The 17,795-nt window shown below is 43.8% G+C and overlaps 1 protein-coding gene across 50 annotated transcripts in view; it reads left to right on the forward strand.

Annotated features, from left to right (window-relative positions):
- MAP2 (microtubule associated protein 2) overlaps positions 1–10,264 on the forward strand; it is a 342,492-nt gene extending 332,228 nt beyond the window's left edge. For all 50 annotated transcript variants that reach the window (XM_065561008.1, XM_065561032.1, XM_065561010.1 and 47 more), the window contains 3 exons: positions 543–624; positions 4,132–4,244; positions 6,164–10,264. In XM_065561008.1, coding sequence (XP_065417080.1) covers positions 543–624; positions 4,132–4,244; positions 6,164–6,379 — 411 coding nt within the window. In that variant the 3' untranslated portion in view covers positions 6,380–10,264. The remainder of the gene's footprint in view (positions 1–542; positions 625–4,131; positions 4,245–6,163) is intronic.
- Positions 10,265–17,795: the final 7,531 nt, after the last annotated feature.

The raw sequence follows: 17,795 nt of genomic DNA on the forward strand, positions 1-17,795 counted from the left end.
TATGCCAGTGTAACCCCATTATGGATTTAATCTGATGTAAAACTGGAGTCACTCAGTAGTGAATCACACTTAGTGTTTACACTGTACTTATGGGGACAGAAGGACATGGGAAGAGATTTGAATCTGAAAATCAGGATAAGCCATGTGAAAGGGATGGTATTAAAAGCCCAAATTCCCAGGAAATAAGTATTCAAGAAAGGAACAAAGAAAGCAGACTAGAACAACGATATGTATCATGCTACACACAGTGCTTAGAGGCACCGCCTTTCACCACAAGAGGAAAGCTCAGAAGCTTCTTAGAAAATAACCCTTGTTTATCTTCTTGATTCACATCTTTGTTTTACTAATGAAAAGACTTAACACGCCACTGTCAGGTTCCTTGGCGGAATGGAAGCTTGCTGTATTAATCCAGATGTTTCTCACCTTTCTGGCATGATCTGTTCTCTGCTAACTATTTCTTCTTTTCCAGTGTTTTTCGAAGCTAGCGCTCTTCCTCTTTGCCCTTTGCTCTTCCTAAAACGTGTTTTGTGCACTTTCTACAGATACAAATTGTAACCAAGAAAATAGATCTGAGCCATGTCACTTCCAAATGTGGCTCCCTGAAGAACATCCGTCACAGACCAGGTAACGTAGGAATTATTTGAACTGATATGGCATATTAGGGGGGAAATCCTGCTTGCTTATCTCATGTGAATGGACCCACTGAAGCAACTTACTACTCATGCAAGTCATGTGAACAGGATAAGTGGAGGTTCTCTAATGTACCCACTTCTTAGGGGCTGGATGCTAAGCACTCTGGCCTAATCTAGCAAAACCCTCACATCCTTAAAATTCAGCATGTGTTTAAATGCATTGCTGGTTCAAGGCTAGAATGTTCAGCAATGCATGCTCAAACCCACAGCTCAAGATGCTTACTGGTAGATACCTGAAGTAATGATAAAGATACTGCTTGCAGTCCATCCTGAGATAATTATTAAGTGACAGCATACTGGAACATTAAGAGCTCTATTCCAATTTCAGATTCGCATATACATAATCTCAGAAAGAGTACCCTCAGCCAGCATCCTCCCTACAAAACTTTTCTCCTCTAGAAAGCGCATTACCCAAATCTAATAAACACACATCTAATATGCCTGTGCTCAAGGTGATGAAAATGGTGCATGATTCAACCCCCAAATGGGAAGTTTTTACCTTTACATAAGTGGGGACTAAATTCAGGGATATAAGTAGACCTCTGTTGAGGTCAGTGGAGTTACACTTGCTTACACCAGATCTGAATTTGGAGCAGGCTAGTTACATACTCCTGTCTGAAACCATAATATGAAGTATTTCAGATGCTCAGTATACTGGAATATATAGTGTACACAAGCTTCATATATGCAATCAATAAAGAACTAAATGATCATATATATATATGTGTGTGTGATTTCACATATATAAGCTAACAAATGTATTCAGATGCAAATCCCATGTGATCCTTAGGACTTTGAGTCCATATAGCAATGAATGTGTTACAGGCCTCCACATGTTGGGTTTGTTCATCTACGAAAGAAAGATCGTGGTTACTAATATTCACTTAATAAATAATCCAAGTACAAATCACCACAAGTTACTAATGGAAATAATATAATAATAATATTCTTTATTTTATTTAATTGAGACATTTTCATATAAAGAGAGAGTGAAAAAGTTTGGGACTGCTTAGTTTAGAGCAGGGATCAGCAACCTTTGGCATGCAGCCCATCAGGGAAATCCGCTGGCCGGCCGGGACGGTTTGTTTAACTACAGCATCCGCAGGTTCGGCCGATCGCAGCTCCCACTGGCCGCTCCCACTGGTTTGCTGTTCCAGGCCAATGGGGGCTGCTGGAAGCTGTGTGGGCCAAGGGATGTGCTGGCTGCCGCTTCCCGCAGCCCCCATTGGCCTGGAGTGGCAAACCGCAGCCAGTGGGATCTGTGATCGGCCGAACCTGCAGATGCTGCAGGTAAACAAGCCGTCCTGGCTCACCATTGAATTTCCCTGACGGGCTGCGTGCCAAACGTTGCCAATCCCTGGTTTAGAGATAAGATTAATAAGAGGGGGCATGATAGAGATATACAAACTAATGATACAGGTGGATCTATTTACCTGTTCTCATAATACAAGTACAAGGGGAATGCTCCATTTAAACTGAAAGATAACAATTCTCTGTACACAGCTCAAATTTAATCTGTGGAACCTACGGCCACAAGATACCATTGACTCAAGTGGGAATTGCAGGTTCTCCACTGAGCCTCACTTCAGCAAATTACTAAAACACATAGAATCATAGGACTGGAAGGGACCTCGAGAGGTCATCTAGTCCAGTCCCTTGCACTCGTGGCAGGACTAAATATTATCTAGACCATCCCTGACAGGTGTTTGTCTAACCTGCTCTTAAAAATCTCCAATGATGGAGATTCCACAACCTCCCTAGGCAATTTATTCCTATGCTTAACCACCCTGACAGATAGGAAGTTTTTCCTAATGTCCAACCTCAGCCGCCCTTACTTTAGTTTAAACCCATTGCTTCTTGTCCTATCCTCAGAGTTAAAGAGAACAATTTTTCTCCCGTCTCCTTGTAACAACCTTTTATCTACTTGAAAAACTGTTATGTCCCCGCTCAGTCTTTTCTTCTCCAGACTAAACAAACCCAATTTTTTTCAATCTTCCCTCATTGGTGATGTTTTCTAGACCTTTAATAACTTTTGTGGCTCTCCTCTGGAATTTCTCCAGTGTGTCCACATTTTTCCTGAAATGTAGCATCCAGAACTGGACACAATACTCCAGCTGAAGCCTAATCAGTCCAGAATAGAGCAGAAGAATTACTTCTTGTGTCTTGCTTCCAACACTCCTACTAATGATCATCCGAGAATGATGTTTGCTTTTTTTGCAACAGTGTTACACTGTTGATTCACATTTAGCTTGTGATCCCCTATGACCTCCAGATCCCTTTCTGTAGTACTCCTTCCTAGGCAATTGTTTCCCATTTTGTTTGTGTGCAACTGATTGTTCCTTCCTAAGTGGAGAACTTTTGCATTTGTCCTTATTGAATTGCATCCTGTTTACTTCAGATAATTTCTCTAGTTTGTCCAGATCATTTTGAATTTTAATCCTGTCCTCCAAAGCCCTTGCAATGCCTCCCACTTGGTATCATCCGCAAACTTTATAAGTGTATTCTCTATGCCATTATCTAAATCATTGATGAAGATATTGAGTCCATCCCTATTCAGCAAAGTACTTGAGCAAGTGTTTAAATCCCATTGAAGTTATGATTATAGTATAGTATAGTAGAACTTCAGAGTAACAGACACCTCGGGAATGGAGGTTGACCGTAACTCTGAAATGTTCGTAACTCTGAACAAAGTGCAGTTTGGGCTCCAGTTCCAGCAGCAGCTAAACTCTCTCCTCAGTGCCAGCAGCTTCCTTGCAGGCAGTTTCTTTCCCTAGATCGGACTGCAACCATGTCCCCCTTCCGGCTGGGGTGAAAACAGTGCCCTCCCCTCCCAGCCAGGAATGTGTGGGAAAACAGCGCCCCGCCCCTAACTGGGGGAAGGTGAAAGCAGCGCAGACCCCAGTGCTGCTCTGCTCTGCCGGCTGCCTTGGGCTGGCAGCCCTAGCGTCTTCTCTACTAGATGTAAGCGGCTGCCCCATGCATGGGGTTGGGGTGGGGACAGGCAGCCCAGGTGTGCCTACCTTCAAGATACAGTACAGGCACAGTGCAGTGTTTGCTTTTTTTTTTTTTTTTTTTTTTTTGTCTCCGCTGCTGCGTGATTGGTTTCTTCACATGCTGTTCGGTTGGCCGGTCAGTCCGTAACTCTGGTGTTCATATCTTTGAGGTTCTACTGTATTGAAATGCTTTGCTGAATAGAGGGCACGGTGCTCTTCACCTCTGGCCCTTTATGAATTATTAGATCATATTTGACAGAGAAGTAATAAATGTCTGTGCCCAGACAGAACTGGGAGGGCAGAAAAAATAAGGCACTAATAGCTAATTCTGTCAGTTGATTTGCCTGGTTGGCCCTCAAGCTACATTTTCAGGAAACAAAACAAAGTGTATTTGAAATTGAGGACTACTTCATTTTCTTAATTTTTATTTGCTTTTGCTTGAATAGGTGGGGGACGTGTGAAAATTGAGAGTGTGAAACTGGATTTCAAAGAAAAAGCTCACGCTAAAGTTGGTTCCCTTGAAAATGCCCACCATACACCTGGAGGTGGCCATATCAAGGTAAGAAATCAGCCTGATGAACTGAGCTTCTTCCTTTGAGAATGCACTTCAGCCCAAAGTTAGCAGTGACATGAATCGTGGTATAAATTACACAGCAGGTATACATGGGTCAGAAAAATGAGTGTCACTTATATACAGGGCTATAGAGGTGAGAGCAGGAAAAGCAACTAACAGGAGAATAGAAGATAGAACCAGGTTACTTTTCTATGGTTAATCCTCTCAACCAGGAGCCAGTGACTCCCAGTCTGCTCCTCCTGATGCCCAATACTTTTCCCTTTCCCCAGTTGAACTTCTGTTTTGCCTCCAGACCTCTACCTTTGCCGCTATTCCAAATCCACATTGGGGTTTTAGTCAGTCTAGTAATCCTGACCCAATGGCTGTCTTCAAATCTCCTTTGTTCCAGGGCTCTCTGGGTGAATAGTAGTGTAGAATCACATTACATGCCTCTGACCCCAGAGAATTTGTAAAGTGCATGAAATTTGAAAACAGAAGGCAGACCAGCAGGATCTGTTTATATTTTACCATGTATTTTTAAGATGCCAGAAAACTGAACCAAATTTTTAGAAATTTGGAGTTTGGTTTTAAGTTTGGGCTGAAATTCAGTCCGGGTTTTTATTCTAAAGGTCACTCCTGTAAGAAACACAGTTAGTTGTGCAAAACTTACTCTTCCACCTAATGTCATTGAATCACAGAGGGCCATTGTATTGGCATACAAAAAGAGAGAAGGACTTTCAGTGAACATTAGGCTCCTAAGAGCCTATGTCACATTTGAAAATGGGGCTTAGGCGCTCTTGATAATGTTACCTCAACTCCAATTGATTTCAATGGAAACTGGACGCTAATTCCCTTTAGACACCTTTGAAAATCTCAGCCACTCTGTATTGAATAGCACTGGGTGACTATTACAAAAATGCTCTAGGTATATTCCTTTCAGCCATGCTCACTGGCCTTTTGTGTATGCTTCCTGTGAACATTTCATTTGAGCAACATTCAAACAATGCGAATATCAGAATCACATAAACACATGTGCATATTCACTTTGCACAAGCAAGTACTTACACTGGCATTGCTTGTGTGATCATCTAGTCAGAGAACTGAAACAATATCACGACTGTTGTAACCAACCACAGCAAACCAATGCAACTCAAACAGGGTGAAATTCATGCCCGTGCAGAGGGCCAGCTGAAGGCCTATGCACCACTCAAGTCCCACTTTAAGCCTTGGGATGATGCTCTGCGCAAGGGTGGATTTAACCCATTACAGATATTGAATACTCACAGAGATACACACATGTTCAATCCTTACGAGGCTTTTTTTCAAAAAAGAAAAGACATTTCAGACCAATAAAATGTAGAATAATATATGAATTCAATGAAGACATAACATGCACATGGATATTCAGTAATAGAGGCAAAAGATGGGGTTTTTTCAGTCCTGCCTAAGGGAGTTAGGTACCCAAATCCCACTGAAAGTCAGTGGACTTTGGGTGCCTAATCCCATTAGGCACCTTTGGAATCCCAGCCTAGATTTATTAGATACATTTTTGTTGTGTTATTCACTCGGCTGTCGCCTTGGTGGGAATCATTGGCAGGCTCATAGGACAGGGCCCGTCGGCTAGAGGACCTGCTCCAGCAGTGGTGGCCCAAGCAAAGGTGGTGACTGAGTGACTCCTGAGTCCAGTGCTGTGAGGCTGTTGATCACCTCCTGGCAGGGGCTGAGCTCTCTCAACTCCCACTGACTTCAAGAACTGAAGGTGATCAGCACCAACAGGTCCTATGTGGGAAGGAGAGAGTTGGCCGCACACTGAAAAGGTGGGATGGTGTGTGACTAGGAAAGGGTGTCACCACAGAAGGCAGGAGTTTCAAATCAAATCAGCAATAGAAGCAAAGGTTTACATGCATTTTGCCTTTCTTGAACAGATTGACAGCCAGAAGCTAAACTTCAGAGAGCATGCTAAAGCCCGTGTAGATCACGGGGCCGAGATCATTACGCAGTCACCAGGCAGGTCCAGCGTGCCTTCACCGCGCAGACTCAGCAACGTCTCGTCCTCTGGAAGCATCAACCTGCTGGAATCCCCTCAGCTTGCTACCCTCGCTGAAGATGTCACGGCCGCCCTTGCTAAGCAGGGCTTATGAATTTGCTCCATTTAGCAGTGTATGAAGTAATAATATTTAGACATGAGCTCTTGGCAGGAATGGGCTCTGAGCAGGTGTTACATTCATTCTTTACCATGTCTAAAATTAAGTCACATCCCAAGACTGTAGCAACCATACAATAAAAAAAAAACCCCAAAATAATTAAATAGATGCAGAAATTGGCCTGATCTCCATTTACAGCAGGAAGACACTGGCTTTACATGGGTATGCAATTGCAGTGTATGACATTGGACGATTATTGTCGCTCTGCTCTGTCTTGCATGGAGTACCGTACTATGATAAAATGCATTTTTACCTTTCCATGTGCCTGAGGGCCATTCACCTCTTTCTGACTTGCTACTATCCCAAGTTGCTCATTTCACAGTTCTGTTGATGGGTGGGAGGAAAAAAAAGTCGCCCATTGTAACTTATTACAGGTTAAATTAAACTGAAGAGCCTAGTTACCGGATGGGAAGGGCATATAAAGGAAATCAAGTTTAATTTTAAAAAGTGTTATTTTGTATAAATGGGTAGAAGGAGAAAGACTGGATTAAGTTATTAACGTTTTGGGGCCTGGATAATTATGTCAGTGTATAGCTGATTCCAATAAATTATTTAACTGATAACTAAAAATAGTAGTTGAAAAACATTTAATTGTGCTTGAGGAAGTGGCATTTTTAAAACAAAAACGCTGTTGAAAGGAAGCACTTCCATTTCAATGGGCTTGTGTCTGATTAGAATGTCGGTTAAGCGGCTAGATTTGTGTACACACTACCGGTTTCACATCCTTTCCATCTGTTTGATACAGTATTATAGATATATATATTTCTCTGTGGCCATTTGTGATACGCCCTCATATACTTGAATATTATACTTCTTTATTCACAGTATCTGTGTCTCTTGCACCCTTTGGTGTTGCAATTTTAGGTATGTAAAAGTAGATGTTAGCAGGGTTTTTTTTCCCTATTCAGAAAAAAATACATAAAAAGACAAAAACGTTTAGCATGAAATTGCTTTCTGTAACAACTAAAAGCCGTGACCCTGTTTTAGTGTCAGATGCAAGTCTCTTCTGTGATGCTAGAAAAATTATTCCTTTTCCCCACCCTCCTTTTTTCACCAAGACTGATTTTGTGAGTTCCAGATGTTTAGAAAAAGGGTTTTCAAAGAGGTGGGTTTGGATTCTGGATTTTTTTAAATCAAAAACAGTTTGGTTTTAGCTTTTGTTTTTTTTTTTAAACTTCTGTAGTAACAATGAATGTTGGATTTATTTCATTGAATTTTTTTCTTTTGCTAAAGTTGAAAAAAGTATTTGGGTGTCATTCCATACCTTCAGTAGTGTCTTATGTGTACACTCGGGCACTCTGGTAGTATAGCAGTAAACACTGTAGAGATGCCAATAAATTATAATTAATAAATTAAATAGATAGATAAAACGAACTCCCTAGCCTGGATCACCAAGGTGACTGAATAGATAAATAGGGCATCTTTAAATCTCAACAAAGAAGCAGCAAGTGTATGTTGACTATAAAAAGTATAAGAAAAGTGTGCATAAACTTGCAGAGAGACACATAAACATCAGATCTAAGGGAGTTACTTGTGAGAACTCCAACACAACATTATGGACACTAAGAAAACACTGCTGAAGGTAATATGGTGGTATTACTCATCAGTGGATAACAAATCTGCTGATGTTATGTACAGTAGACATTATAAAATGACCAATTTACACACTTGCAGATTGTTGGCTCTCTTCCTTTTGAAATCTCTAGCTAATCTTTACACTGTCAACTGAGCTAGACATGAATTGTGTATTAAGTCAACCTTGTGTATTGGAAGCTTTTGAGTACTCTGTTCTTTTTAGTGTGTGTGTGTGTGTTGGGGATTGATCTGAAAAGAACATAGAGATGATGTTTGTGTCTGCGCAGAAGATTCTTATAATTAATAGCAAAGGATTCCACAGAATTAAATTTAGTATTAATCTGCACAAATACTAAAGAGTAAATCTTCAGTGTGGTGAATGGAGATTTTGGCCAAGCAGTTGTTCCCCGTGGCATTAAGATGAATTATATGGCTCAAACTCCATGCACCTTACTGAAGATGAACTCCTAAATAGCCCCACACATCAACTCCGCAAAAAACTTTTTCACACTCTAAAGCACGGAATGCTGTTTGTAAGTCAGTTATTTTATACAAAAGACATGGAGTTTAGCAACCATCTAAAGTGCATCAAGAGGATTCTGATTTCTGCCTTGTAATTGCTGTACTGTTGCTTAGAATAACCAATGGGAATTTACTTGGAAATAATGTTTGGTGTGGTCCATAAAAATGTCTTGCCATTGTTTAAGAAAAACAAAAAGAGGAACAAGAACAGTATTTCTGATCATGTTGCTCTCCATCAATTAATGCAGATGCGCCGTGCAGTGTTTTTATTATGCCTTTTGCCAATGTTAGGAAGAGCCTAAGGTACTCTTCAGCCTCAGCTTCACTGAAGTTGAACACAGCTGGTCAGAACAGTATTTAAACTATGACTCAAGTACTTTTTATCCTGCTTTTAAAAAAAAACAAAACCATATTCTGTAGATGGTGAAGTTTAGTTATTGCACATACACATCCAAAGTCAAACTGATGTAACACACCAAGTCATTTACTTCATGCTTTGAAATGAGCTTTCTTGTCTTAATTCAAGCAAAGTCCTTGTAATCAATAATTGTCCTTCCATAGAAAGAGTTCTAGAACTTTTGTGAGGAGCTAGATGAAGATAAAAGAAACCAAGAGTTTATGTTAAATAAAATGCAAGTTACGTTACGCAACTCTAGATATTCACTGAAAAAGCTCATAAGAATCTTAACTTCTCAAGAAGAGTGTCAGTTTAAAAACTTTGCAAGCACTTAGTGGCCATGTTCCAGTTTTCTGGAACCCACGTCTTTAACAGTGCTATTCTGTTGGCAAGTTTAGCCCGTCAGTGACATCTAAGAGCCAACTTCTCTCTATTTGTAACAGTGAATAAATAGAAAATTTAAATTAAGCCAAATCGGATAGGCATGGGAGAATCAAAACTGAGTATATTTGTTGAGTTGTAGGACAATGGAAAAGGCACTCTGGGTGTCTCTACATCTGCAAAATATCTGTTTCTATGTAATCCTAGGCAGGAAGAAATCCAGTAAAAGTTGAGCAGAACTTGGTCCAGCAACAATGAAGGAGAAACTAACAATGATGAGGATACTCCTGTGTCCACTAGACAACACATATTTTCACTGTACAGCAGTAAATGGTATTAGCCAGCTAACACTATGTTAATGTACAGTAGCAACATTTCTTTCCTCATTATGACTGCTTGCAAATATATATAAACTGGCCTATCTACACAACCCAAAGGGAGTTGAAAGGCGGTCTATGTGGACTACTGTATATGAGAAAAGTTTTTGCTGGGCTGGACCAAAATATTTTCTGAAAATCAAGTATGAACATCTCTTCAAAGACAGATGTCTTTAAGTGTAGATCACTTTTGTTATATAAAATGAAGCAGATAGAATTTTAGCCTAGGTGTGTGTAGAGCTCACTCGCTCTTAGTAATCTTACTCAAGCAATGCCCTCGGCAGGAAAATAATTTACTTTCAGACTTAAAGGTCAGGCAAAAAAGCCACTTCAACTTTAGCAAAGAGAAAAAAGAAACAAAAAAAATCATATTCTGTATGCTGGGATTTGGAGGAATACAGTCTGCCGTTACAAACCTGTGTTTTTTCTGATAATTCTAGAGCCTGTTACCATAAAGAGACATTTCTTGAATGGCTGGTGGTAGTTAGTTCATGTTTTTCAATCCAATTTGCAATTGTATTTGTTGCTGTATAGTGATTGTTTTGCAAAATAAAATTGCTTGTCATCTAACCACTTGTATCTTTTATTTGTGATGCAGATTATATCCCCATCCACTCACTGCATATCATGGTATTGCTTTTAAGAAAATATAAAATAACATATACCTACTAGCAATGCATACAGTCAGTCTTAAGATGAGTCAGAGCAGATGAAGTAGTGGCTCTCGCTTACTCTCCATTATTTCTTGCCGAAGTACTCAGCTTTACAACCAGCACATCAGCCTTTAGGGAAATATTTCTCTGCTTCATATGAATGAGTTATTTTCTTGTTTATCCTGGATTTCTAGCCCAAATATGAAGGTTAGCTTGACTGTGGATTGAACAGTTAGGTTCCTGAGATAAATAACTGACCTCATGAGTAAATCAACTTTCCTCTGTTCTTCAAAATTTTTAGACTGACTTTAGTACTTTTGAAGATGTCTCTGGAGGCTGAAGTCATCTGTTGCACCCCAGAACAGGTACAGCACAGACAGTGGCTTTACAAATTTCCCTGTACTGCCCCTCTAGTGTACCTCACTCCTGGTTTGGAAAGAACACCTGTAGGAGAGAATGGATAGATTCCATCTCTAACTCTCTTAATCCATGGTGTGTCTGCCAAGGGCATATATTAGTGCCAAGCATGATGGTATTTTTATTCTATAAGAACATAAGAGCTGCCATACTGGGTCAGACCATGGTCCATTTTGCCCAGTATCCTGTCTTTGACAGTGGCCCATGCCAGACCTTCAGGGAGACTATACAGAACAAGTCAATTATGAAGTGATCCATCCCTGTCTTCTGCTCCCGACTTCTAGTAGTCAAAGTTTTAGGATCACCCCAAGCATGGGGTTGCATCCCTGACTTTCTTGGCTAATAGCCATTGATGGACCTATCCTCCATTAACTTACCCAGTTCTCTTCTGAACCCAGTTATACTATGCACACTTGCCCACTGGGAACTGGAGTGAGAACTGTCAACATGTTCTACAAACCAATTTTCTTTACAAAGTAAACAATGACATGGGGGCCCTCAGATGGTCTGTTGAGAAGAAAAGTCCAATAATAAATTTGCCCTTAGTGGAACCCTCAGCCCTTCATATAGTCTTAGTTGTTTGTTTATTTAGATATCAGCTTTATTCAATCTCCACACCAAAGCTCGCCCATCTTTATCAAAAGGCTGAAGTTGCTACTGAGTACATGCCACCATAAATCAGCACCTTGTTTTCTTTTGCAAATGCTTACAGAATACACATCTTGGATTGGAGGGAAGAAGAAAGAGAACCCCTCACAGTTTAAATATGTTTTGTTTCCACACCATGAACGGGATTGTTATAGCCAGTTGGGCAACAAGAAGTCCTGCAGGTTTACTTACCCAATCCCGCAAATGGAATTTGTTCTGCAGAAAAAGATATGGAGAGGGGGAGTTCTATGTAATGAAGGGAGGAAGCTATCTTCAGTATTCTTCCCTACATTACATACTCTTTGGACTAAGAACCAGGTCATCCACCTTCCTGTGCTGTTGACTTGTATAAGGAAAATGTCCATCCTGCAGCAGATGGATTTGTCTCTTTACTCCCCTGTCCTAACATGACATTTGTAGCTGTTATTATTCCTATCTTAACTCACGTTTTAGGCCTGATTCTGCAATGCTGACTCACATATCATTGCTTTATATTCTGTGGAACTTCTTATATGAGTAAGGGTGGTAGGGTCAGGCCCTTACATTGCAGAAAGACTGAGATAGCCCATCCAATCACACATTATTAGTATTGACATTTATTACGAACAATAATTTTTTGCCAAGGTGTTTCTCATTTAAAACATCCTTTCCCCCGTCACTATTATTTGAAATAAAACTCTTTAGAATCATACCCTCCTGCAGGAAAAAAAACAACAACATGGCACAGGGCTAAAGGGATGAAAATCTCCATAAGGTTCTCCTGACTCAGACTGGTACTGATTTTGCCACTGAGAGAGGGGCAGGGATAGCACTCCCCACAATAAATCACATGTCCTACCTTCAAAATCTTGGGGGAACATTGGGAAGCAAGGACCATCCCAATGAAGAACCCATGTCTGGCTGCCTCTTGCCACCAGCCCCCGCACCCCTCGTCTGCCAGCACAGATCCAACAGAATTACCCCATCTGAGCTTCATCAGCTGGCACTTGCCCTGGGGACACCCATAAAGGCAGATCTCCCTCAGAATGAGGGACTGCAGGATGCTGGGCTGTATTACCTTTCTAAAGGAATATTTGCAGCATTAGTGCTGGGATGACATGCACTCTGTCCTAGCTGAGTCCCTGTCCTCCCCCCTCCTCTCACAGAGCCACCAATCCCTTGGTGCAGCTTGGAGGAAGGGGGAAGACAGTGAGCCTACCTTCTGTGTTGAAGGGATATGGTCCATGAGTGAAGGGACCCCCTCCACCATCAGATCATTAGGGCATGATCTGCTCCCAAATTATTTGTGTCTTTCTTGAGCATATTCCCTGGTTTGTTGGGATGCTCTGGGCGCAGAGGAGCTAGCACGGAGGGTATTTTTAAATAGAAAAACAAAGAGTATGGAAGCACATGGCTTTTGAGAGGGGAAAACATTGCACAAACTTTACTAACACAATAAATGAAGACGCCACTGCCCTCCTTTTAGTGCCCATTAGCTAATAAAATGCTATGGGTGGACAGTCTGCAACCTGCCATGGATCTCAACCCCTAGTCTCAAGGGAGAGTCAAGCAGGGAAGCAGGGAAGTTCAGGAGTGAAGACATGACTTGATTCTCCACTCGTGTTGGTGCAAATCAGAAATAACTCCACTGCAGTCAATTGATTTACATCAGTGTCAGAGAGAGGAGAATCAGGCCCAAAGGAGGTAGGATGGTTTTATGTTAAAAGCAAAGCTGGAATTATAACCCAGCAGGACACAGTGCCAGGAGTAAATCTAAGACCCAGATGCACCAGAATGCCAATGGGATGCACCGGCATGAACTGTCCTGCCTTCTGCAGCTTTCACCCTCCTTCCCTGCCCCACCCTCTCACTGTGGCAGGCTGAGGGCCTGAGTGCGGGGGCCTTGTGGGAGAAGTATAAACGCTGGCAGGCAGGACAGGAAAGCACAGTGATTCTCCCTGAGTTTCTGTGCTCTGCTGCTTGGGCCCATGCCTGGTCTTTGTGACTCTCTGCTCAGGGGAGCAGAATAAGGCACCCTGTTGATGGGTTAGTGGCTGAGGCAAAGGGAGCGTGAAGGGAAGGGGGCGGCCTGGAGAGCAGCAAAGCTCCTGAGGAAATTACCCTGCCCCAGTGGTGTGACCTGGGGTGGGGGAATCCCTAGTTTGAGGGGGAGAACTGGGGGGGACCTGAACAACATCACTTGGGCCTGTTAAAAGAAACCACCACTGGGTGGGTGTTTGGGGAGGGGGCCAGAGACCTGTTCAACAACTACTCAGCTGCAGCTGGGGGAGGGGAAAGCCACACCCCTTTCTGACCCGTGCCCTCCCCACCCCCCATTGACTGAAGCAGCTATGTAGAGGAGAGCCCCACTTGTTCCGTGAACCCCTTTGTCTCTGCTTGCTGTGGATGAGGGCAGGGGAACAGAGACTGGCCCCAGATGCTGGTGATCTATTTTGCTCACTTCCATCTCTGGGTGTGAACATGTTTAACCAGGAAGCATAGACCTGCATTAGGAATTACTAGACACATGCAGGCTACTGGAACTCACTGGCCTGTGCCTTCTAGGCATGGCATGGCCCATGCCCACTTCCCTGCTGCATTATTATCTCCAGCAGCTACTCTGGTCATCCTAAAAAGGGACCTCCTGTTCCATTTCAGCCATTTGCCTGGATGGCCTAATGTGAGGCCATATCCTGCAGGGCTTAAACTGATAATAGTGAGAGTTTCACCTCCATGAGGCCTGGAAGAGGCACGCAGGATCTAGGCCTCGGGAGAGCCGTATGGTTATTAGATTTGCTATGAAATGTGTGCTATTATTCCTGTTCAGCTCTAACTTCCTAAAGGGGAAAAGTGCCTAGTCGGCTTCTTAGATTTGTATTGAAGTTTATTTTGCAGCACTTCATCAAACCTCTTACCTGTACCCTGCAGTCCTCAGCTGCTTTAGTTTTGCTTTATAACTAATATCCTTTAACATGGGATCACCATGCTGATCCTACTTCATTGTGACTCCAAAGCACTCCTGGTCTCTGCATTAAAATAGAGACCAAAACTGGATAGAGTACTCTAGTCCCTCATTATATGGTGCCCTATAAAGCTTAAAATATCACTTTGGGATGCCGCATATTATAAAGCAGTGTCTTATTTGCCTTTTGACTGCAATTGGCCAGATGGTGGGGGGTCACCGTACTTTCTAAATCCTCTTTTTACTACACTAAGTGAGCTACATCACCGAAGTTCAAACTCACTTTGTTTTTAGGCTTAGAGCTTATTTAATCAATAGATGTTTAGAGCCAACGCTTGCCTGAGTTGCTTTGTGATCTTAAGGAAACTTAAGTGGGGGGGAGGGGGATTGAATCAGCCTGATGCAGCAACAACTTCAAGTTTGCCCTCCAAGCTAAGCATATTGTCACCATAATAAAGATGGCAAATTCTGCAAGACTGGTCTTTCCAGAAAGTTCTATTCTACATTGTCTTCTAAACCCCGCTGCTGGTGGTTAAACTGCTTATCTGTGCCATGTAGGCCTGCTCAGAGCAGGATTAGATGAAATGGCGCTTATGACCTCTGTTCCTGCTTGGAGCCCTGTCTACATTAGTGCTCTGACAGTGCTACTGACAGGGGGTAGCAACAGTAAAATTCTATCAAAAATAGGGTTACCATTCGTCCGGATTCCCCCGGACATGTCCGGCTTTTTAAGCTAAAAATAGCGTCCGGGGGGAATTTGTAAATGTCCGGACTTCCCCCCCATGCAGAGCACACGCGGCTAACAGTGCTGCCGGCTGGCCGGTGTCACTTACTTGGGGCTCCGACACTCAGCCAGAGAGAGCACGTCCTCCTCCCTCCCTGCATCGCAGATCGGCTCCGGCACTTTGGAGCTCCTCCCCCGCTGCTGCCCAGCAGCTCAGGCAATTTCTGAGCAAGTTCACCAGACATTAGGTGAAGAAAGGCCAACAACAAGGGGGGCAGGGGGTCGGAGAAGGGGCAGGGAGGTTCTGGAGGGGGCAGTCAAGAGACGGGGGGGTCGGGAGTTCGGGGGGGGGCTTTCTGGGGGTGGGGGTGTGGATAAGGTTTTGGGCAGTCAGGGTACAGGTAGGGGGTAGGGTCCTGGGGGGCATTTGGGGGGGGGCCTTGGGAGGGGGCAGTTAGGGGACAAGGAACAGGGAGGCTTAGGTAGGGGGTGGGGTTCTGGAGGGCAGTTAGGAGCAGGGGTCCCAGGAGGGGGCACTCAGGGGACAAGGAGCGGGGGGGGTGTTTGGGAGTTCTGGGGGCGGGGCTGTCAGGGGGCAGGAGTGGGGAGAGGGATCGGAGCTGTCAGGGGATAGGGAGCAGAGGGGTTTAGAGGGGTCGGGAGTTCTGGGGGGGCTGTCAGGGGGTGGGGAGTGGTTGGATGGGGCATGGGAGTCCCAGGGGTCTGTCTGGGGGTGGGGGTGTGGATAAGGGTTGGGGAAATCAGGGTACAGGTAGGGGGTAGAGTTTTAGGGGGCCAGTTAGGATGGGGGGAGGGTCTCAGGAGGGGGCAGTCAGGGGACAAGAGGCAGGGAGGCTTAGGTAGGGGGTGGAGTCCTGGGGGGCAGTTAGGGGCAGGGGTCCCAGGAGGGGGCAGTCAGGGGACAAGGAGTGGGGGGAGGGTTGGGGGTTCTGAGGGGGGGAAGTGGGAGGGGAAGGGGCGGGGCTAGGGCAGGATGGGGCGGGGCTCCTCCCGTCCTCTTTTTTGATTGCTGGATTATGGTAACCCTAATCAAAAACATCCCAGTGTAGATATACCTGTGGATGCCTGAAGCCATGCTTCTGCATGGTAGACATGAAGGAATTAAAGCAGACAGTCGAACACTCATGCACTAGAACTTCGGAGCCCCTGAATGGGAATGGGTTACAGCCCACATGACACAATACTGCAAGGTTCAGAAATAAACATAACCAAGCTGCTCTGAGCTGTCCTGCACAAGGACGTAGGAGCCATTAATCATCTCCTGAAAGGAAGAGCTAATGTTAGCAGCATGCTTCAGCTGTGGGGAAACATCCCCAGCGCTGAGAACAAAGGCTGTGGATGAGGCTAAAAAATCCTGCTTTAAGCAGGTAGAACTAAAGCAATTCCTGAGTGCAGCTGAAGAGATTTGTCTTGGCACTGTCAGGTGAGGAGCAGTGATTAGCTAGGCACTTCAATTAGCAATCCCTTCTTCTCTTGCTGGCCTAATAACTTATTTTTAATAGTACATGGTATATGATATACCTTAAGCCAGTGGTTCTCAACCCTTTTTGGACCAGCTAGGATGACCAGATATCCTGATTTTATAGGGACAGTCCCGATTTTGGGGGCTTTTTCTTATATAGGCTCCTATTACCCCCCACCCCCGTCCCGATTTTTCACATTTGCTGTCTGGTCACCTTAACCAGGACACACTTGCATAGAAGGCCCTAAATGGAGTGAAACCGCTGCTATGCCAGGGGAGCAGACAATTGAGCAGCTGCACAGAGAAAGTGTCTCTCCCTACCCCCTCCCATGGTAGAGCTTGGCTGCCTGGTGCTGCTTGAAGCAGCAGTGTGGGGTGAGAAAGCTGGTGGCCTTGAGGAAGACCTAAGGGACTAGATAATGCATTTTATATTGTATAGCAATGCAGGTGTAGTCCCTTGTGTCTGGAAGGGATTTATGGTGGACATGCAGAGTCCCAGTTGCTACTGCACAACACTGCAAGAGTAAGTGTGGTCTAGTGGTTAGGGCACTGGACTGGAACTCTGGAGGTCTTGGCTGTCCTCCTATCCTGCTGTGTGATCTTAAGGATGTTGCATTGCTTCATTTTCCTTCCCATCCTTTATCTGTCTGGCACTGCTTCTATGTATTTGAACAGTGCAAATTGCAATGCAGGCCTTCCTTTTGGGGGAGGAGCTACTAGGCTACAAATAACAGATTAATACAGCCCATGATATGTAGTAAATGCAGTGGAGTAGGTGGGATTCCGTTCTGTCTTAAGTCACCATATTGGAAAAGGGCATTTTTCCCCCTTACCCCAAAGCATTCCTTAGAGTCCCTAAGCCAATCCTGTTACTTCAGCTATGTAGTGGGGGCAGGTGGCTCAACATGCCCTTCATAATCTAGTTGAATCAGGTTCCAGCTGTGTTCTCTTGCTGTTACCCCAGCCTCTTCTGGCTATCTTGAATTATGACAAGAAACCCGAACTGTTTTTTTGGCCCTATGTGGGGAATAATTACCTCAGTATCTGACATTACATAGGTGTTCCCTATGCAAAGCGTCCAGTCTCCAGAAGCGCTTGTTTCTCATTTAGGGCCCAAAACAAATGGTTACACTTTCAAAAGAGCTCAGCACTCCTTGAAAATCTGGCCCTAATGGTGGGTTCTGAGCACTTGAAAATGTAGCACTAAGGCCTCTTGAAAATATGGGCCAAAGTGT

Source organism: Chrysemys picta, chromosome 11 (assembly GCF_011386835.1).
Source record: "Chrysemys picta bellii isolate R12L10 chromosome 11, ASM1138683v2, whole genome shotgun sequence".
NCBI classification, from domain to species: domain Eukaryota; kingdom Metazoa; phylum Chordata; order Testudines; family Emydidae; genus Chrysemys; species Chrysemys picta.